Below are 23,475 nucleotides of genomic sequence, written 5' to 3'. Positions count from 1 at the left end.
ATTTTTATTGCGATTAAACTGCATGCATTTTTCAGTGCACACCCATTTTTCTCCTCTGTGTTCCATGGATTATTGCATCAATCTCAAAGCACCGCTTATCAAGAACAACCAACAACAACAATCAATTGCGTGAGAGATTCACATCGATCTCAAACCCTCACCACTCTGGAACAACCAACAACCACAAACAATTGTGGTAAGTCATGGCATTCACTCATGTTATTTCTTCCTGCACTGCATGTCCTATGTTTACAATAGCCTCCTCTGTCAGCATTGAGGGATTCACATGGGATAAATATAAGGAATTAGTCAGGCTGACGGAGAAGGTTAATGAGTTAGAGACATGCATTGAATGCTAGTGGAGGTCAGTGAGAAAGAGAAGCCGGTAGATACTGTTTCGGATGCGAGTAGTACAGAGAGCAACACACACACTTTGGTAGAGCCCCGCAGCAGGGCGTTTGGGTGACGTCTCGGCGGCATTCTCGCTCAGCAAAGAGATACTTCTCTCCCGTTCCTGTTAGGGTTTCAATCGATTCTCCCCACTCAGTGATGCACCCACTGAGAATAATGTTGAAAGTGCCCTTGTTATTGGTGATTCTATTGTAAGGAATGTGAAAATAGAGACTCCAGCCACTATTGTTAATTGCATTTCGGGTGCCAGAGCGTCTGACATCAAATACAATTTACAAGTGCTAATTAACCTGTTGATACGCAATTCCCCCGCACACAGTGGTGACGTCACTCTGTTTACATTTAATATATAATTTACCATCTATAAATGTAATTAATGTTAACAAATTATACATCTTTTAAAAGGTCTAAGGGTTCAACATTGATATCCGATCTCTGTTTCATGATAGCAATGCTCCAGAAACAGCAATTTAGTTGTTTAGTCCAGAAGAACAAATTAAAACATGCAATATCAAAACGTTTGTTATGAAAATGCGATCGCCAAATGAATCCAGTTCGCCACACTTGGGTCAATTGTCCATGACAAGTGTTCATTGAAAAACATCCAATAGCACTTTTTGTCCATAAAAGTGATAAATCTGAGACATATTGATATATTCTCCATTGTTTACATGAGATCTCACCTGAAAGAATTACCCTTCGTCATCGTTCTTCAACAAACTATGCAAACTGAGCAGCATTCATGTTGTAAAATATCTTATATATTAGAGTCTGGTAAACAAAATGAGCCTGTCTCCAAAGACTATTTTTAAAAATGCGGCATAGTTTTATTCATAATAGCAAAGCAGTGCAGTCGGATTTTGTGTCGTCTTGAAAGGCAGAGCCTTAATTTTAGTCTGTACACCCCGTCAGCGATTTTACAGAGAATAAAGCTTGCAGGAACCTCATTTTTTGTTAGATTATCTTCAAATTTGAAACATAACTTCTTTAGACTTGTGGCTATGAGTACATTGTATTTATGGGTTGGCACTTTTATTATTGTTTTTTTTAGCTTCGCCAGTCAGAGATCACTAAAGATAATGTTAAAGAGGTGTGTGAATTTGCAAAAATGATGTTAGACGATGTAATATGCTCTGGTCCCATCCCTGCTCCTCGTGGTGACGAAGTTTATATTAGATTAGTGTCACTGAACGGATGGATTTCTGAGTGGTGTCTTAAGAATAGCATATGATTTATAGACAATTGGAAAAGTTTTTGGGGTGGACCTGACCTGCTAAAGAGAGACGGACTCCATCCCTCCAGGGAAGGTGCTGCACTCCTCTCTAGTAACTTGGCTCATAGACTTAATAATGATAGTATTTGACTAACTGGGGCCCAGGTCAGGAAGCAAACAAACTGCTTAATCCATCTGCTAGCTGCCTTGAGACGTCACACAAGTCACATACTGTAAACTACAACACATAGAGACAGTATCACCTAGATAGCTCTTAGAGAATGTGTCTGTACCCCAAAATACCAACCACAAAACCCTCACTAAATCATTTAGAATTTTTTTTTATTAAAGTCAAACTTGAACAAAACAAACAAATTAAAGATAAACATCATATAAAACAGGGCTACTAAACATTAGATCTCTTTCTACCAAAGCACTAATTGTTAATTAAATTATTACAGATCATAGTTTGGTTGCACTCTGTTTGACTGAAACCTGGCTTAAACCAGATGAATATATTAGTTTAAATGAATCTACTCCCTCAGGTTATTGTTATAAACATGAGCCTGGCAATTTACAGTGAAGTTTTTGGTGTTACTCAGAGGACAGGATATAAATGTAAGTCTTTTGAACTAATAATTCTTAATGACTTATGTTACACAGTCAGATATAAATAAAAAAACAATGTCGCCTTTTACCCTTGCTACAGTGTATAGATCACTCAGGCCTTATTCTGATTTCCTTGTTGAATTTGATAAATTTTTTTATCAGATCTTGTAGTTACTGTAGATAGAGCTTTAATTGTTGGTGACTTCAACATTCACATAGATAATGAAAATGATACATTGGGATTAGCATTTATCGATATTCTCAATTCTCTTGGAGTCAGACAAAATGTAACAGAACCAACTCATCACCAAAATCACACGCTAAATTTAATTCTGTCATATGGAGTTTTTGTTGATAATATAGAAATTCTGCAGCAGAGCGAGGACATCTTGGAACATTACCTCGTCTCTTGTATGCTGCAATCAGCTAATGTTACTCAATCTACACCCCGCTATCGTTCAGGTAGAACTATTCTTTCGACCACTAAAGATAGCTTCACTAATAAGCTTCCAGATCTATCTCATACACTCAGTAAACCCCAAAGCCCAGAAGAACTTGATGAAATAACAAAAAATATAAATGCAGTCTTCTCTATCACTCTTGATAGTTTCGACAATGAAAGAAATAAGCACTACACCATGGTACAATAATCACATGGAGCGCAATGGAGCACAAGTGGAAGAATACAAAATTAGAAGTATTTCGTGGTGTATGGAAGGATGGTGTCTGTAGCTACAGACAGGCATATCAGCACCAGGTCAGCATATTTTAGTAAAGTAGTAGAAAAAAAAACACAACTATCCTAGGTGTTTATGCCTCAACAGAACCAGATATTACGTTGCAACACAAGAGTAATGACTTAATGTATTTCTTTACAGTTAAAATTGAAATAATCAGAAATAAATTTGAATTATGCAATCATCTGTCATAGCACCTCAGAAAACATTGTCTCATACTTTTCCTCATGTGCAACTTCAATCTTTCGCTGTCATTGGTCATGAAGAGCTAACAAAACTTATCAAAACATCAAAAGCCACAACATGTTTGTTAGATCCAATACCAACTAAGCTCTTAAACGAGGTAGCTCCTGTAATTTCAGAAACTCTTCTTAATATTATTAACTCCTCGCTAACCTTAGGACATGTCCCAAGAATCTTTAAAATGGCAGTTATCAAACCACTTATTAAGAAACCACAACATGATCCTGGAGAACTGGCTAATTATAGACCAAATTAAAATCTCCTGTTTATGTCGAAAATACTAGAAAAGGTAGTATCCTATCCAGTAGGTTCATTTTACTGAGAAATAGTGTATACGTGAACAATTTCAGTCAGGATTTACACTGCAAAAAATTATTTTCTAGACAAGTATTTTTGTCTTGGTTTCCTGTCAAATTATCTAAACTTTCTTAAAACATGATTTATTTACTTGTCAAAAAAAATGGGATAAGATATTAAGTCTTGTTTTAAGATAAATCTGACTAAATTTGGTGAACTTTAGACTCAAAACAAGAAAATAAAACTTAATTTAAAGAGAAAACAAAATTTAGTCAGATTTATCTTAAAACAAGACTTAATATCTTATCCCATTTTGCTTGACAAGTAAATAAATCATGTTTTAAGAAAGTTTAGATAATTTGACAGGAAAACAAGACAAAAATACTTGTCTAGAAAATCATTTTTTGCAGTGTAGGCCTCATCACAGTACAGAGACTGCACTTATCATAGTTACAAATTACTTGCTCTTATCATCTGATCGCGGCTGCATTTCACTTCTAGTGCTTTTAGATCTTAGTGCTGCATTCAACACGATAGATCACAACATTCTCTTGAAAAGTCTAGAGAATTATGTTGGCATTTGTGGAGTTGCATTAGCATAGTGTAGGTCCTATTTAGCAGATCGCTACCACTTTGTCGATGTAAATGAGGAATTGTCAAACCAAACAAAAGTAAAGTATGGAGTGCCACAGGGATCAGTTTTAGGGCATCTCCTTTTCTCCTTGTATATGCTTCCCCAGGTAGATACTATCAGGAATCGTGGAATAAGTTTCCACTGCTATGCCGATGATACCCAACTTTATATTTCTTCAAAACTTGATGAGATTTCACAATTCTCCAAATTAGCAGTGTATCAATGAAATAAAAGATTGGATGGTCAGAAATTTCCTTCTACTCATTTCCGACAAACAGAGGTACTAATTATAGGACCAAAAAAACCTCTAAAAATAAGCCGCTAAAATACAATTGACTCTCGATGGATGTAGTTACATCATCTTCAACAGTGAAGAACTTAGGTCTTATATTTGATACCAATCTGTCCTTTGAAAATCAATGACCTGAAAAATAATTAATGCGTTCATGACCTCAAGACTAGATTATTGTAATGCATTACTGGGAGGATGTCCAGCAAGATCAATAAATAAACTTCAATTGGTTCAAACTGCAGCAGCCAGAGTGCTAACGAGAACCAAGGAATATGAAAGATTAATTTTAAAATTCTGTTAACTACTTGCAAAGCTTTGAATTGTCTAGCTCCACAGTACTTGTAAGTAACCTTCTACCACGCTAAATTCCATCACGTTCATTACAATTGCAAAATTCTGGCCTGTTAATAGTTCCTAGAATATCAAAATCCACAAAAGGAGGTAGATCCTTTTCATATTTGGCCACTAAACTATGGAATAGTCTCCCTAACACTGTTCGAGATGCAGACACACTCTCTCAGTTTAAGTCTAGACTAATCTAGTTAAGCCAGGCATACACCTAATTTATCCTAAAACCCACAATTAGGCTGCTTTAGTTTGGTCTGTGGGAACCAGAAATATTGATCATGATATATAACTCTGCAATAAATTGAATAGCATCTATGTTAATATTATTTTATTTGTTCCCCTGTCTCAACCTTGGGACTCCTATCCTGAAGTCACCAGAACCGGCTGGATCCAGCTCCATTCCTGCTTCGTGTTGCACTCCACTGCTACGTGTCGATGTGTGATGATGACTAAATGCAGCCGGTGCCAGCCAAACATCACTTCAATCTATTATGATGGACTTCAGAGGATGAACTGATGCCAACTCCAACCATAAGACATGGGATACTTCATATGCCAATGCCTGAACCTTGGATTTAGGATGGACCACACAGTAATTACCGGTCAGGTTGAACAGCGTTGCACCTCACTGATCTCTGCCTGCATCACCTCGGTCTAATGATGGACTACTCTCTTTAAATGGAATACATAGACTATCAACTGCCAACAAAAGCCTTCATCAGCCAATTAACAAGGACAATGCATCTATATGAACTTCTGCTGTTAATCCAGGATAAAATTCAAAGACATTAGTCATTAATCTTACAGTTCATAAAAAATCTATGTTTAAACATGGTCCCTTAAAACTTAGTTAGTTTAATAATTTTAAACCATGACTTGCACTATACATAAGTAATATTGCCATTATATTCATGGTATTAGCCAGAGGGGAACTGGCCCCCACAGTGAGTCTGGTTTCTCCTAAGGTTATTTTCTCCCATTAACCAATATCTTATGGAGTTTTGTGTTCCTTGCCACAGTGGCGTTTGGCTTTCTCACTGGGGTTATAAATAAGTAATTATTTAATTACTTATTTTTAAACACAATTTACAATCGTATTTTAACTAATTACACTATGATGTCTCATATACATTATAGACGTTACAGTTTTATCTTCTGTTAATGCTGATCTTCTGTATAGCTGCTTTGAAACGATGTGTGTTGTGAAAGGCGCTATACAAATAAAAATGATCTTTTTTTAAAATTTTGAACAATATACCTATTGTTTTATAATTTAAAACCTTAAAAAATAATTTTTGTAAAATGTTTTGCATTAAAAGTGTGCTCATGATATCATACTTTACAATAAATGACATTTGGTTTTATATTTTGATCTTTAATGCTATATAATAATATATATATATTTTTTTTACTGAGGCTTAGGTTTCCAAAAACCTTTGATCACAGGGGTTCCAATACCCAAGGACCAGCCATATAATGCTGACTCAAAGACAAGCACCACCTCCAATCAGACTTTTTTGCATTGCTAAAGCGTCTTTGCCTTTCCTTGTGATGCAACCAGAAGTGCATTGCGTCAGCAGTGTGGAGAACTCTGGTTTGCATCCCATCTGGTTCGCATCCCACATTGAAACCAGGAAGTAATTGCGTTTGTGTAATTAATGACAAGTACAATTCAGGGGTTGCACCTGAATGGGGTTCAGTTTACAAAATATGCATTCCTCTTCACTGTATTACAGCCTGTGAAGCTCACTTTTGGTACCCCTCCGTAGACATTTCACCCAATAAATGGACATCACACATGCACATATGCCCAGTTACCGTTTTGGCCACTGGAGGCAGTGTTATGAATTTCAGTATTAACAGACCGATTTTAGCTAAAGAACAGCCAGTGTGGATATATTCTGTTCACTTATATATATATATATATATATATATATATATATATATATATATATATATATATATATATATATATATATATATAATTTAAAAAACTATTACATAGCTATTTAAAATAAATACAGTATGATGATATTGGAATATAAACCTGAAGAATAAAAATTGTATAAAGAAATGATATTACACTGTAAAAAGTGGTAACCTGCAATTTTTACCTTAAGAAGCTATTTATACCTGATAACCATGATAAATTAGTTTTGTTGTTGTAACCTATTCAGATTGATTCAGTAATGTTAAATAATATGACGAGAAACCAGTTAATTTAGATACTTTCACATCAAGCATTTTTTTAGGTTTCTTCACATTTTACCTTGTAATTTATGACAGTTTTGAACTTGTTTTTTCAAACAAACATAGGTAAACACTTCCAGAGAAAACAAGCATTTCTGCCTCTGGACTTTTGACTCAAAACCTTGAAGTCATTGAGATATTGCCCTTGTGAAAAACTTACCCATGTGATAACTAGCCCTGGTCCCCCATAGTGTGTTTATAAAAGCAATCAGAAGATGCTGCAAAATGTACATATATTAAAATAACATTTGCAGAAGGTATGTTTTTAAATATCCAATTTCCATATACATGCATTTAAGTGTTTCTGTGTTTGTATGTCAGAAAACCCAAGGAAGCACTGCCATCAGGACCACAGATGCATTTTAGAGGCTGTGAACAACACACTGGAAACAGTGAGTTACATAATTTAATAATAATAATTTAATAATTTGATTCTTAATTTTACTGTAATAACATACTATAAATACTTTTAATTTAATATTGCTACTGCAAAGAGAAACACCATCTTTCTAACCAGCTGTTTGTTATTACACAGCAAATCACAGAGGAAGAAATAAAGTAATATTTGCTAGAGCTAAACATTTTACATCCAACTTCCTAAAAGAATGTTAACATTTTCTATGAAGCCTGTATACAATACATAAAGGTATTCTTAATGCATTGCAGTTTTTTAAAATACACCTCATGTCTAAACTTGTATATTTTTGTGAACAACTGTAGCCAATTATAAAACATTATAACACTTATCAAATTATGATTACACCCTAAGAGATTAATGCATGAAAGTACACGATCAACACACCTTTTCATATGTTATCTGCATTTCATGGGTCACCATGTATTATAAAGCATTTCAGGTCTAGTCTTTAAAGGCGTAATAATGAATAAGAATATATTTAAAAGCAATATTACACAAACAAGAGTGCTGTTGTTCTGTATATCAGTTCTGGGATTGCAAATAGTTGCTCTGACAAAGATTCAGGGGGTATTTACACTTGTTCACTTCATGCGTTTTGCTGATCAGATAGCTATCCGATCATGAAAAGACCAAGCGCAAATGCCCTCCAAGATGGATTTGAGACGGATATAACTCTGATCACTCAAATTGCCCCCGGAGGTGGTTTGAGACCCAAACATATCTCAGTAAAGTGTAAATACAGTTGGCTGTTGAAGCTATATATGTTACCTTTCCTCCGCCCAAACAGCGCTACGTCAGCATAGGAAAAACTTGAAACATAAGCACTGTAAACAAGTTTTTGCTCACATGGTGCAATAAACAAATTATGATACAGATGCACGTTGTAGGAAAGACAAGATCAACTTTTTTTTCTGCAGGTATAGCTGCAGGCTGGAGACCTCCAAATGGGAGCAGGAGCAATATCTGTACCACATTGGGTATTAATATAGTAATGATATTAGTCATTATTGATATGATATGAATGATATAGTAATAATTATTAATTTTCGTAATCAAGGCCGGCGCGTGAGGCATGCGTGGGCCTAGGTTCAATATGCTCCAGAAGGCCAACTACAATGTGTTGAATGATTAGCTGCTGAGTGCATAAAACATTTGTAAATCAAAAACTTTCAGAAAACATCTAATTACTTATTATGTATATTGTTGCACCTATGCATAATAATTATTTATGCCCTATTAGTACATTCCAAAATTTCATTTGAAGGACATTTTTACTTTTGTATATGATAAACAATTTTGGTACTGTGTTGGGTTGTAACTTGATCTTGGTTGAAAAATCTATATCCTGAAGCATAATCAGTCGAGAACCACTGTTAGAAAGCATTTAAGTTATATACACATACAGTATAACATATACATAGTCACATAAACAGGCTGCATAGCAAGTGTTGCATGAATGTGCAAAACTGCATGGATTGTAAAAAGCATTATGCTGGATTGTAAAAAGCATTAGGCTGCATTGTAAAAAGTGGTAACCTACAATACAAAAGCTATTTCTTCCTTATCTAACCCATGAAATTGGTTTTGTTGATGTAACTTAATGTATTCAGGTTAATTCAGTGATGTCAAATTATAGTTTTGACTCAAATACAACCAGTTAATTCAGATGTTACCATACAAAGCACATCTTTAGCTTATTTATTTTTGTTTTTCATTGTGCTTTAAAGTATAAAGCATTTATTCAGTCTATATTCATTAAAGTCTAATGTGTGTAATATGCCAAAGACATAACAGACTGTATCCCTCTCACATGTTTTTCCTCTCACCTTGCTGAGAACAGTTCTAGCACAGGAAATAGCTGCTCCTCAGTATCAGAATCAGCTTTATTGCCAAGTATGCTTACACATATAAGGAATTTGTCTTGGTGACAGGAGCTTCCAGTGTACAACAATAAAAAAACAATACAAAAACAGCAGCAATACAGATAATTAAAAACAAAAACTAAAAAAAGAATAATAAAAAGAAATAATTATACATATACATACATACACTCAGACACACACCTTCATACATACACACACGTAGTGCAAATCTATTACAATCTGTTATATAAAGAAAAGAAATACAGTATATTATTGTAATCAGTTCAATGGAAAGGAGGAGGTGAGAATCGGCTTGATAATATAAATAATAGTTTAATATAAAACTGAAGCAAAAGACTAACACACACATGATGGACATGTCCTCAAATGATCTCTCTTTCCTCTCACCACCATCTTCCATCGGCCTTTATCCCTCTCTGAGGCCTAATTAGCCCGATAAGGGACCGGGTGTGTATAATCACAACCCGCCCCCGCCCTCCACCCTGCCACAATAATGTACAGTGCAATGTATATAATGGCAGAAATGGATATGTTGGATAATATAAATAGACTTAACTGTGTATTACACATAATTATTGCTCAGTGGGGCAATTTAACTGTTCATGAGATGGATAGCCTGAGGGAAAAAACTGTTCCTGTGCCTGACGGTTCTGGTGCTCAGAGCTCTGAAGCGTCGGCCAGAAGGCAACAGTTCAAAAAGGTAGTGGGCTGGGTGAGTGGGGTCCAGAGTGATTTTACCAGCCTTTTTCCTCACTCTGGAAGTGTATAGTTCTTGAAGGGGGTGGCAGGGGGCAACCATCTCCACCGTTTTGAGCGTATTCAGCTCCAGGTTGTTTTGACTGCACCAGACAGCCAGCTGTTAAACCTCCTTTCTATATGCAGACAGTGGTGTCATCTGCAAACTTCAGGAGCTTAACAGAGGGATCCTTGGTGGTGCAGTCATTGGTGTAGAGGGAGAAGAGTAGTGGGGAGAGCACACATCCATGGGGGGCACCAGTGCTGATGGTACAGGTGGTGGAAGTGAATTTTCCCTGCTTCACAGAAAGCTGGTAATCCACTGACAGAAAGACATGGGAACAGGGAGTTGGTTTAACTTAGTCTGGAGAATAGCTGAGATGATTGTGTTAAAATCCGAGCTGAAGTCCACAAAAACGATCCTTGCGTATGTCCCCCCAGTCTGTCCAGATGTTGCAGGACATGATGCAATCCCATGTTGACTGCATCATCCACAGACCTGTTTGCTCGATAAGCAAATTTAAGGGGATATAGAAAGGGTCCAGTTTTGTCCTTCAGGTGGGCCAACACCAGTCTCTCAAATGACTTCATGACCTCAGATGTCAGGGCGACAGGTCTGTAGTCATTTAGCCCTGTGATTTTTGGTTTCTTAGGGACAGGGATAATAATTGAGCGTTTGAAGCAGCATGGGACTACACACTGCTCCAGTGATCTGAAGATCTATGAAGATGGGGGCCAGTTGGTTAGCACAGGAACGAAGGCACACTGGTGAGACGCATCTGGGCCCGAAGCCTTCCTTGAACACTTGCTTCCGAAAGACACGGCACACATTGTCTTCACAGATCTTGAGTGCAGGTTGTGTAGCAGGAGGGGGAGGTGGGGGAATGCAGGAGGTGTTAATGTTTGTGTGAAATGTTGGGGTGTGAGATTGGGCCTTTCGAATCTGCAGTAGAACACATTCAGGTCGTCAACCAGTCTTTGGTCCACCACAGGGTTGGGGTAGGAGTCCTGTAATTAGTAAGTTGTTTCAGGCCACTCCACACTGATGCTGGGTTGTTAGCTGAAAACTTGTTTTTCAGCTTATCAGAGTAGCTTCTTTTAGCTACTCTGATTTCCTTATTCAGTGTGTTTCTGGCCTGATTATACATGAGTTTATCCCCACCCCTGTAAGCATCCACTTTGGCATGACAAAGCTGTCTGAGTTTTCCTGCGAACCATGGTTTATCATTGTTGAATGATAAAAATGTCCTAGTAGGGATGCACATGTCCTCACAGAAACTGATGTATGATGTAACAGTATCTGTGAGCTCGTCCAGGTCTGTAGCTGCAGCTTCAAAAACACTCCAATCAGTGCAGTCAAAGCAGGCTTGTAGTTCCAGCTCTGCTTCTTTAGTCCATCTCTTTACAGTCCTTACAATTGGCTTTGTTGATTTTAATTTCTGCCTGTAGGTCAAAAGAAGATGAACCAGACAGTGAGAGTCCCAAAGCTGCACTTGGGACAGAGCGATATGCATCCTTTATTGTTGTGTAGCAATGATCCAGTATATTCCTGTCTCTGGTGGGGTATATAATGTGCTCTCTGTATTTGGGCAGTTCACGTGTGAGATTTGCTTTGTTAAAGTCCCTAAGAATAATAATAACTGAGTCTGGGTATTGTTGTTCTGTGTCTGTGATTTGATCACTATTTTCCAAGACACGTTTGGAGGAATGTAAAAACTCACCAGAATAAACTAAAAAAATTCCCGTGGCAAGTAGAACATCTTACAGTTAATAAAGAGCACTTCCAGATTAGGACAGCACTCTTTTATGTTGTTACATCTGTACACCAACTTTCGTGATGCGATCCGCTCTGAACAACTGGAAGCCCGGCAGATGTAATGCGCTGTCCGGAATGGCTTCACTCAGCCAGGTTTCTGTGAAGCACAGTGCAGCAGAGTTTGAGAAGTCCTTCTTAGTACGTGTGAGGAGATGTAGTTCGTCAGTTTTGTTGGGAAGAGAGCGGAGATTCGCTAGATGAATGATCGGCAGTGCAGTTCAAACGCCGTGCTGACAGAGTTTAACCAGCATACCGGCTCGTTTCCCCCGCCTGCGTATCATAGCGCATTTAAACGACACAGCTGTGCCTCCGACTTAAATGTCCAGCAAAATGTTGGAATATTCAAAAACCGGGAAAAGATTATTTGGTATGTGCTGCCGAATGTTCAGCAGATTGTCCCCGTTAAAACTGACTGGAAAAAGAATACTAAACACAGGACAAACAATAAAAAAAATAAAAAAAGAATTGGAGAGCTCCACACCGAGGTGGCCATCTGTGGCGCCATCTTTCTGTGTAAACTATCAGGATGGAGCATTTTAGGAAATGCTAACTGACGTTGTCAGTATTTCAGGAATGGTGTAAAAAGCCTCAATATATAGTAAAGAGTAGTAACCAGCTATTTTTACCTTAAGGAGCTATTTCTACCTGATGTAACCCTTAAAAACAAGTTTGGTTTAATCTTATGTCGCCAGGCTGACTAAGTCATGTTACAAATATTTTTGAAATGTATAAACCCAGTTAATTTAGTATATATGTTTATTATTATTATTATTATTATTAACTATTTTTATTGATTCCATTCAACAAATAAAAAAAAAACAAACAGAAAATGCAGAATCAAATTACATAAAATTAAATTACACAAAATGTACTACATTAAATTGACACTTTTGTACATACCAAGTCGTTGCGAGATAATGGGGTGTAACTTAACTCGGTCACTCATTCGACATTGTGTCGATGTTGTGACACTAGGGGTCGCTCTTGGGAGCCCCAAACACCACAGATCTTTGAGAAAAGGCCAATGAGAATTAGCGAGTGGAATTTGCATGCCACTCAGGCCATACGGGTATAAATGCAGCTGGCTTGCAATTGCTATTTCAGTTTTTTTCTTCTGAGCCAAGCAGTTGTTTCAGCAGACTGCTGTACTTGTTTGCCGGTCCATTCACCTTGAAAGATGCAGATTACACCCTGGGCACATCGACAGCTTAAAAGAATATATATATTCCTGCAAAAAGACTATATTTCCATCTGAAGACGTGTTTTTTTAAAGATGCCCTTCCGTCTTTGTGTAGTTTCTGGGTGCTGTCGTTATCTCTCCACCTCTGATGGCCAAGATCGCTGCCTCACGTGTCTGGGCCGTAATCACGTTGAGGAAGCGTTCATAGATGACCATGGTAACATTGCGGTTGCAGCTTTCTATCTTCCAGTGAAAACCCACTTCAGCCATTCCCCATGCCAGACCTTCTACCTACGGGTACGAGGTTGGCCCGGTTGAAGCTGGAGGTGATTTGGGGGCTCCAATGGGTTCGGTTCCACCAGGTAATCCCCCGCAGACCACTCATTCTCCAGCACACTCGTTCGTTCCAGTCCAGTTCTGTGATGAGACAAGCAGCTCGCCTCGGTGCCAGCCTAATGTCTCTATCAGAGCTCACGAGATGGATGAGCTTATGATTGCTGCTTCGGAGAGCGCCTTGGTGATGTCGGACGCCAAGGACTCAATTGGGCTAGTGCCCTCGTGTGTGCCGCCAAGTCTGAGGCCGACAAGGAGCTGACCGCCATGCTTGCCCGGGCTGCCGCGAGTATCGGGCTGGAGTGGAACCCTCCAACCACCCCTGAGCATTCGTGGTTCGATGATGGTTCCTGGGTTCGGGGCGCCACTCATGGACATGGTGTCCTCATACCCCACTACTTTGATGACTGGCTGATGATTCTAGCGCCTCCATGTTAGGCTGGGGTGCCTTATGCAACGTGCATGCAGCCGCTGGCTCTTGGACAGGACTGCAGCTGTGTTGGCACATCAACTGCCTTGAGTTACTGGCAGTACTGTTCGCCCTGAGGAGGCTATTGTTGTTGATCCAGGGCAAGCACGTATTGGTCTGGATGGACAACACAGTGATGGTAAAGTATATAAATCGCCAAGGCAGCTTACGTTCTCGTCGCATGTCGCAACTCACCCGCCATCTACTCATCTGGAGTCAGCAGCGACTCAGGTCTCAGCAGGCCACTCACATCCCAGGTAGCCTCAACGCCACAGTGGACACACTGTCACAGCAGGTGATGCTCAGAGGAGAGAGGAGAATCCAACCCCAGGTGGTCCAGCTAATTTGGAGTCGATTCGGGAAAGCAAAGGTAGCCCTGTTTGCTACTAGATAATCCTCCCAATGCCTGCTCTGGTATTCCCTGATGGGATCACCCCTGGGGACAGACATGCTGGCACACAGCTGGCCTAGGGGGCTGCGCAAATATGCATTCCCTCCAGTGAGCCTACTTGTACAGACCCTGTGCAAGTTCATAGAGGACGAGGAACAAGTAACCTTCATGGCGCCTTACTGGCACACCCAGTCTTGGTTCTCGGACATCACGCTCCTAGCGACAGCACCTCCCTGGAAAATTCCCCTGAGAGTGGACCTCCTCTCTCAGGGATGGGGCACCATCTGGCTCCTGCTCCCAGACCTCTGGAACCTCCATGTCTGGTCACTGGATGGGATGTGGAAACCTTAATTGGTCTACCGCCCGCGGTGGTAAACATGATCACTCAGGCCAGGGCTCCCTCCACAAGGCCGCTGTATGTCCTGAAAGGGGTCTGTTCGCGAGTTGATGTATTCCAGTTGATTTCCCAAGGTAAAGACCCCCAGAGATACTGGTTAGTTTAATAGAAAGGCTTTGTTATTGCAAAATAGGGGCAAGAACTTTCTGTTAAACACAAAAGCAAGGAGGGGCTCTCTCAGGTGGAAGTGACCAATGAGCCAAATGTCTGAGACTGAGTGCATAATAATAAAAGAAATCTAGGGTAGGCCTAGCCCACCTTTGTCAAGTGGCCTATGTAATTATTTTTAAATGTGATCTGGGATGTTTACCATTCCAAATGAAGGACTTCGCTAAACTATCAAATTGCTTGAAAGAGAGAGGGATATCTATAGGGAGAGATTTCAGCAGGTAATTTAATTTTGGAATACAATTCATTTTAATAACATTAACCTTCCCAATCGTAGATAAATGTAATGAAGCCCACTTGCCCACATCGCTCAAAAACATTTTTATTAAAGGGTCAAAATTAACTCTAAATAAATCACACACATTTTCTGGGAATAAAATACCCAAATACTTTTTGGGCCACTGGAAGGCGCTTGGCTGAAAAGCCGTTACCGAGCGGTGCGCTGTCAGAGACAAAGCTTCGGATTAAGACCAATTCATTTTTTATCCTGAGAACTTAAAAAATTATTTAATAATTCTGTGAAGACAAGGCATATATTTATTTATTTATATCCTTTATTTAACCAGGAAAGACCCATTGAGATGATACAATCTCGTCTTCCAGGGAGTCCTGGTCAAGATGGCAGCACATATAAGTTTAAAAAATAAATACTGCACATATACAAAGAAAACAGAAAAAAAAAAAAAAACAGATAGTCGATATATACAATCAGATCAATAAAAACAATTACAAGTTTCCTTTAAAACAGTTTGTAAAAGATCTTTAAAAGTGCTTAAAGGGGGAAGTATATTTAAATTAATCACATTTTGCAATTCATTCCATGCCCAAGGAGCATAAAATGAAAAAGCATTTTTGTCAAATTCAGAATGTACCCGTGGGACTTTCAGCTGAATTTGAGTTGAAGATCTTGTGCAGTAGCTATTTGTTCAATAGCTTAAAAGATTAGAAACATAAGGGGGTAATTTACCTAAAAGTGCCTTGGCAATAAATACAAACATATGCAATTTTCTCCTGTGATATAAGGATGACCAAGCTAAAGATTCATACACAATACAATGATGAGTACGTGACTCTGCACCACAAACAAAGCGTAATGCAGCATGATAAACAGAGTGCAGTTTCTTAAGTAAAGATGCAGCTGAATGGATATATAATGGATCACCATAGTCATTAAAGATAGAAAAGTACTCTCTACTACTCTCTACTATTTTCTTTCTAGCCCCATAAGTGAAGCATTTTTCTAATCTATAAAATAATCCCAATTTTGGGTTTAGCTTTTTCAACAAGTTATCAATATGTACAACGAAAGCTAATCTTTAATCAAGCCATATACCTAAATATTTATAAGAACTAACTCTTTCTATAGATATACCTTCTAAAGTCAAGATCAGCAGATCTGCTATATCTATATAGTCTATATAGCTATATAGTATGGTCAGAGATAAATAATAAAATATAATCTGTGTAAAGCAAAAGCTTATGCGACACACGACCCACCTCCTCCCCTGGAAAATCATCCTCCTTTCATATCACGGCTGCTAATGTTTCCAGGGCAAGACAGAACAATAAGGGAGAAAGAGGGCAACCCTACCAGGTGCCCCTATCCAGAGTAAAAAAATCTGAAATGAATCCATTGGTTTGAACCACCACTATGGGTATCTAAATACCACCCAATAAAAGTATTCCTGAACCCATACATTTCCAAAATCTTAAAAAGATAATCCCATTCTACCATATCAAACGCATTTTCGGCATCAATTGAGATGGCAGCGACCAGAATCTGATCATTCGCCACTGTTATCAGAAGAGTTACAGCCCTGAATAAACACCACCTGATCTATAGGTATAAGAGATGTGATAACTTTAATTAATCGGTTAGCCAAAATGTTTGTCAATATTTGAATGTTTAGCTGGATCAGGTAAATTGGACGGTAACTCTTACACTCACTTGGTTCTTTGTCCTTTATATGATCAGACTGATCCAGGCTTGTGTCAGATGCTTTCCAGTCTTTAATGATTCTGTATAAACTTCAAGCAAAAGTGAGTCAGTTCTGTAGCATAAGATCTAAAAACTCAGCGGGAAAGCCACCTGGCCCCAGAGCCTTGCTTGAAGACAAGGCCTTAATTACCACAGCAAGCTCATCCAAGGTTATCTCAGAAGAATTTTTTTTGCTAGCTCAGTCGTCATCTTAGGTAGTTCTAATGGTTCCACAAAGTTTCTCCAGTAGACAAAGATGTGGAACTGTAGAGATCAAGATAGAATTCTTTAAAAGCATTATTAATATCAATGGCTGAGGTAAATATTTCACCATCAGCAGATTTCACCAAGAGATTGGTTGAAAAAGACACTCTGTTTTATATATCTAGACAGAAGCTTTCCTGCTTTGTCCCCCAACTCAAAGTATGACTGTCTTGCCCTGAATAGTCAAAACAGCTCATGTTACTTAACTGTAAACCCCCCAGAAAAAGCGGAATGAGATGCTGCACTGATTTTGCACTTTGGGAACGTCTTTAGGAGTGACCAGCAATGAATATGTGTGCAAAACCTCAATGAAATTGACTAGAATTTATAGCCTCTGCCTTTGACATCCTCAGGATGCGCCGGTACAGGGGCTATAAATAGATGTGCCACAGGTGCATCGTCAGGTATTTTGTCTGAAGAGCAGTCCTGAGGCATCCTCAGTGCAGCAATGAAGCGCAGCATCACATGCTGCTTTTTCAGGGAACAGGGGTTACAGTTAAGTAACCCGAGACATTCCCTATCAAAAGCTACACTTTGATGCTACACTTTGATTTAGTGCTTTGGGAACGAGAATACCCACGCCACCGCACTGCGGATGTCTGGACCCCTTACAGTTGTGTAGTTGTGCTCGCAAGAGCGCGAGAGGTCTCAGACATGAGCTTGTGATGTTGACTCAAGGACTCAAGGCCCGAAGTGGCATAAACATCCAAACTATAAAATCTTATGAATGTGTTCGGAGTGGACCAGCCTGCCGCATTACAAATATGCTGCAGAGGGACACCTCTAGCCAAAGCTTTAGAGGAGGCGACCCCTCTGGTAGAGTGAGCCCTGATTCCTACTGGCGAAGCTTGTAGGCCAGGGCAATAGGATCCCTCACCCAATGCAGCATTGTCTGCTTGGTGGCGGCCGCCCCCTTGATACGGCCCCCATGACAAACTAATAGTTGCCCTGACTTACGCCACTGGCTAGTGTGGTGGACGTATGCCTGAAGGGCACGGACTGGACACAGAAGGCCTCAAGAGTGACCGGATGTATGGCCGAGAAAGGAACCTTAGACAGGTAGTCAGAATGAGGGTGCAATATTGCTTTAGCCATTCCTGGGGCAAAATCCAAGCAGGATGGCAGGACAGACAGAGCCAGCAAATCCCCAATTCTTTTTAGAGAAGTAATCGCCATAAGAAAAACCATCTTGAGAGTCAGACGTTTATCAGACGCTAACTCAAAGGGGGTCTCAACCAGACCCTCAAGGACTATTGCTAAGTCCCATGAAGGGATCCTGGTCCTAGGAGGAGGTCTTAATCGCATGGCTCCACGAACGAAGCGAGTGAGCAGAGGATGTTTCCCCAATGTCATCCCGTCAATCAAGGTGTGGCAAGCCGATAGAGCGGTCACATAAATCCTGAGAGTGGCAGGGCATGTGCCTGCTGATAATTTTTGCTGCAGAAAGTCCAGAACTGAAGCAATCTGGCAGTTAACTGGATCTGCATTATGTGCACTGCACCATCTTTCAAAGACACCCCATTTATTGGCATAACTTCTTCTAGTAGAGGGAGCCCAAGCGCTCACAGTGGTCTCGATGGTTTCAGGTGAAAGCCCAGTATCCCTGAGTTGGTACACTGCAGGGGCCAAACATGAAGGTTCCACACAAGCATAGAGGTAGTCCTGCATGGCTTTGTGGGGAGAGTGGGTCTCTTTAGAGATTATGCCGAGCGAGGCGAGATATAACCCGCTAGTGTCTCTTCTGCCTGTGGCATCAAGGAATACCCCCGTGCCTCAGCACCCGCGAAGCATTTTGACTGAAAACAGATCGCAATGCTCGAACCCACCCTGCCTCAATGCAAGAGTAGCATGCTCTTCCCCCAAACACACAAAATAAAACTGGTGTGTGTCCGTTTCAGCCATAGAGCGTAAACACGGGAACATACACCGCTTGCTTTGTTTATCAGTCATTTGAAAGAGAAAGGTTTTCTGCGCACTGCCTAACAAATTCTAACTCCTAACAGAGGAAAGTAGAACGTTTTTGACAGGGTTGAGAAGCAGAACACACACAGAATGTTCTGAAGACAAAAGACCTGACGATGCACCTGTGGCACATCTATTTATAGCCCCTGTACCAGCGCATCCTGATGATGTCACTGGCAGAGGCTATAAATTCTAGTCAAATTCATTGACATGTCACTCCTAAAGACGTTCCCAACGTGCTAAATAAGCACAGCATCAAAGTGTAGCTTTTAATAGGGAACTTCACAATCCGCGAAAAATTTGTATTATATCTGTAATACAATCTGGTCAGTTTTGTGAGGCCATTATACAACATTCGGCACTTCAGCTCTGCCTCTGCACTTTTAATATTCCCTTCCAATTTCATGAGTTCTTGTGCCTTGGATTTGTTGGTGAATGTGGCATAATATATGATCCGGCCCCTAAGAACCGCCTTAAGTGCCTCCCAAGCAGGGGCGTAGCACCAAATTTTGGGCCCTGGGTACAAACCATCTTGCTGGGCCCCCGTACCAAATATGTATGTATAGAAAACTGACTTCTAAGGGGCCCCCCCTGCCTCGGGCCCTGGGTACTCGGTACCCTTTACCCCCCCCAGTCCGACGCCCCTGCTCCCAAGTCACACCCATAGAGGATACTGAGGACCAGCTTGTCTCCATATAGACATTAATTTCAGTCTTTAGCATTTGTTGGAATTCAGGATTTTGCAAATAGGATTCATTAAAACACCAACTATATGATTTATTTTTCTCTATATGTGGCAACACCTCTTTAAACCCCAGGGTATGATCTGATACTAAAATGTTTCCAATTAAGCAATCAACAACAGATGAAATGAGGGATTTAGATATAGAAAAAAAAATATTCTAGAGTAAATCTTATGGACTGATGGAAAAAAATGTATGGTACCAACCAGATGGGTTCAAAGTCTCAAAATATCTATAAGACCAAGATTTTTACAGATCCTGTGAAGTGTCATTGTTGCTCTAGGGGGCTTGAAAACTTTTGCTTCACTATGATCAAGGACTGAGTCCATAAAAAGATTAAAGTCTCCTCCAAATATTATATCATGAGGGTGTCAGCGGCTTGCAACATCCCTTCAAGATCTATAAAAAAGCCCTGATCATCCACGTTAGGTGTATAAATATTAGCCAATATAAGACGTTGCACCTGAATTTCAGCTAAAACAATCATGACTCTTCCTAATTTATATTTACTCTGTTTTAGAAATCTGAATTGTAGATGTTTACTTATCAGTGTAATTACTCCCCTGCTCTTACACAAACCAGCACAATAAAAAACATGTCCATCCCATATCTTTCCAAATTTTCCACATCCTACAGAGAAAGGTGCATTTCTTGAAGAAACACTATATCACATTTCTTACACTTAAGAAGATAAATAACATTCCTTCATTTTATGGGGTGCTCCAACCCATTCACATTCCACGTGGAGAGAGTCAATTCACTCATATTAACATTTGACATTTTGAAATATTAGAAAAAATACATTGTGTGTCAAAAAAAAGATTATAAAGACCACATTCCAACATTGGTGTGACTATTAAAACCTACGAGGACCCCTGCGACAACTTTGCTGTTGGTTTGTTCAAGTCCAGTATTTCTATAAAAATTTTGTAAAACAGAATTACACAGTAAAAGATAATCTATAAAACAAACTCCAGCCAATAGGCAGAACAAACTCAAAGAGCGTGGAGATTCATCCTCAAAACTGTCCCGAAGGTGTGCCACTCTGCAAAATAAACTCCAGCCGCTAGGCATAACCAGCACAAAAAAAAAGCTCAGTTTCCTCAAACAGTCAATTCAATGATCAGTGAGTCAGTCCACTTAGCTGCACGTGAGTACCACAAAATAACTTACTCCATTGACTTTATGAAGGACATCGCTTGCTGTGGGAATGTGAATATTTTACAGCTCTCCTTAGCATCTATTCCCAATTTGGTCGGGAATATCAGAGCAAAAGCGGCCTTCTGTTGATGTAAAAGATTCTTTCATTCCTTGAATCTATCATATTTCTCTCTTCTCAAATTGCTGTGGTAAAGAAAGCCTTTCTTTACACCTCGCCTCACGTTTCTCGACATCCCCCACTCTTGTAAACCATCCCTAGAACAGTTATGAAACAGAGTTTATAAAAGCTCACCAGTTTATATCATTAAAAGTTGTAGTAGACATGAACGAGTTAATGTTTTGATTGTCACGTGATCATGGTGGGGGTGTCGCGGGATTACGTAGGTATGTGAATATTAGTCACCTGTTCACTGATTAAGATAGCTGTGAGGGGGTGAGCAGGGGCGATGTATTCTTTGTTGACCACTAAACTTTGTACCATCAAGAAACATCAACCAGCAATAAAGAATTGCTAGTAAAAGATCAGCCACCTCATAAATGTTTTTATTTATGCGTCACAAGTGCATAAAGTCCCTGTCTTAGTCTCTCAGCGGTATCATCATAGGATTGAGTGGCCGCTATAAAAGTGTTAAAACTAGTAAAGAGAGCTCGCCGTTCACACGTCTGATCCTCGCATGGTGTCACGTGACTCCCACTATATATGAGTTTGTTATTTTTTCAGTGTAGGGTCAGAAATTAAAGGCATAATTGCCACTGAAAATGGCAGAAATGCTCCAGGTATTTATAATGTGGGGGCAAAAAATGTCCCTGTCTATTCCTCTGCAATGCAACATTTAATGCAGTAATTCATAATACAAACATTGTGTCAGCCTATCTACACTGAAAATAAAGTTTAGTTAGGTAACACTGTACAAAATACTGAACATGAAAAAAAAAAAACATTCACAACAACCCCAAAATTTGAAACATCAAAATCTGTTATGGTAAACAGTTTAAAGCTTTTTAGTATAATATAGGCACTGGCAATTATACTGTATAAATTAATTCTTATTGTGTTTGGAAAACCTGCAATTGTTACCTTAAGAAGCTATTTCTACCTGATCTAATCCTTAAAATGGGTTTTGTTAGCGTAACATAATGTATTCATTTCTATTGATTCAATAATGTTAAATGATATGTTTGACTTTAAAATTCAAACCTGTTAGTTTAGATGTTACCACATGGATCATATTTTATAGGTTTTCCAATCACCCCCACTTTGGTAAAGAAAGGGGTTGTGGAGCGGAGGGGGGCGGGGCCGGGTCAGAATATCGCGCGCCCGGTCCCCAATCGGTCTGATGATGCGTGCGAGGGATAAAGGCGTCCAGTGACGATGGTTCAAGAGAGAGAGAATTACGGGCATGTCCATCATGTATGTCTATGTTTGTGCTTTTGGTTTAAGTTTTCATTAAATATTATTTATGTTGACAAGCCGGTTCTCGACTCCTCCTTGCCCATCCTTAACCGTGTTACATTGGTGCCGAAGCCCGGGAAGGAGGAGGGATACCCGTCGCAGAGTCCACCCTGGGGCGCCGCTGCCATCTGCCGGGTGACGGGTAACGGCAGTCATCCGCGGAGCAAGTGGGGACTGGATAACCCGACCGCCTGGAGCGAGGGAGTGGCTGCCGGGGGTGGAGGAGTGCCCTGCCGTCCCCAGAGACGCGGAGGGGTCGAGGGAGACCGCCGTCCGCGAGGGGAGGAGGGAAGAAACTCTCCGACCGCCCGGAGTGGTAGAGCCGCTGCCAGGGGCGGAGGAGTGTCCCCATTTGCTGCCAGAAAGCGGAGGCGCGTTCTGCCCGCTGGGGGTCGAAGGTTTCACTCCGGTTCACCCGGGGTTGGAGCGGCTGTCGTCCGCCTGAGTGTGGAGGAGTGCGACAGTACATCAGAGAACCGGTGAGTGAGCTTTTTCTCTCTCTCCTCTCTCTCTCTTTCGCACCGTGTTGGCCTTTTCCCTCGCCTATTTTTTTTGTTGTTGTTTTCTTCCCCTCCTGTCTCCTCCCAGGGCGAGGAAGGCGGGGATGACCATGCGGGACGCAAAATACACCCCGCCCCAGGGATGGGGGGGGGTGTACGTAATGCTGGTTCACCCCGGCCTGAGATAACGCCGGGAGGAGTGTGGAGCGGAGAGGGGCTGGGCCGGGTCGGAATATCGTGCGCCCGGTCCCCAATCGGCCAGATGAGGCGCGCGAGGGATAAAGGCAGCCGGTGACGATGGTTCGAGAGAGAGAGAATTACGGGCATGTCCGTCATGTGTGTTTATGTTTGTGCTTTTGGTTTAAGTTTTCATTAAATATTATTTATGTTGACAAGCCGGTTCTTGCCTCCTCCTTGCCCATCCTTTAACTGTTTTACAGAGGTAAATAACAAACCCAAAATAAAAGGTTTACTCCACATGAGTCCCTCTGACAACACACATAATCAAGGTATCTTTAGAAAGCAAACACAAAATAAAATAAAAAATTCAAATAACAAAAATAACGTTTCACACTTACTATGAAATAAAT

The 23,475-nt window shown here is 40.2% G+C and overlaps 2 protein-coding genes across 2 annotated transcripts in view; both read left to right on the top strand.

Annotated features, from left to right (window-relative positions):
* The window catches only part of LOC127633082 (adhesion G protein-coupled receptor L4-like), a 62,426-nt gene that overhangs the window by 17,939 nt on the left and 21,012 nt on the right, over positions 1–23,475 (top strand). Inside the window, exon 5 of the mRNA XM_052111969.1 lies at positions 7,356–7,426. Within this exon, the coding sequence (XP_051967929.1) occupies positions 7,356–7,426 (71 nt within the window). The remainder of the gene's footprint in view (positions 1–7,355; positions 7,427–23,475) is intronic.
* Positions 22,248–23,149, top strand: LOC127633081 (uncharacterized). Its single transcript, XM_052111968.1, has 2 exons — positions 22,248–22,864; positions 22,974–23,149. Exons 1-2 carry the CDS (start codon positions 22,305–22,307, stop codon positions 23,071–23,073), a joined length of 660 nt encoding a protein of 219 aa, XP_051967928.1. The 5' UTR covers positions 22,248–22,304; the 3' UTR covers positions 23,074–23,149.

Source organism: Xyrauchen texanus, chromosome 39 (assembly GCF_025860055.1).
Source record: "Xyrauchen texanus isolate HMW12.3.18 chromosome 39, RBS_HiC_50CHRs, whole genome shotgun sequence".
Classification (NCBI taxonomy): Eukaryota; Metazoa; Chordata; class Actinopteri; order Cypriniformes; family Catostomidae; genus Xyrauchen; species Xyrauchen texanus.
This window is presented reverse-complemented; position numbering and strand designations above follow the sequence as displayed.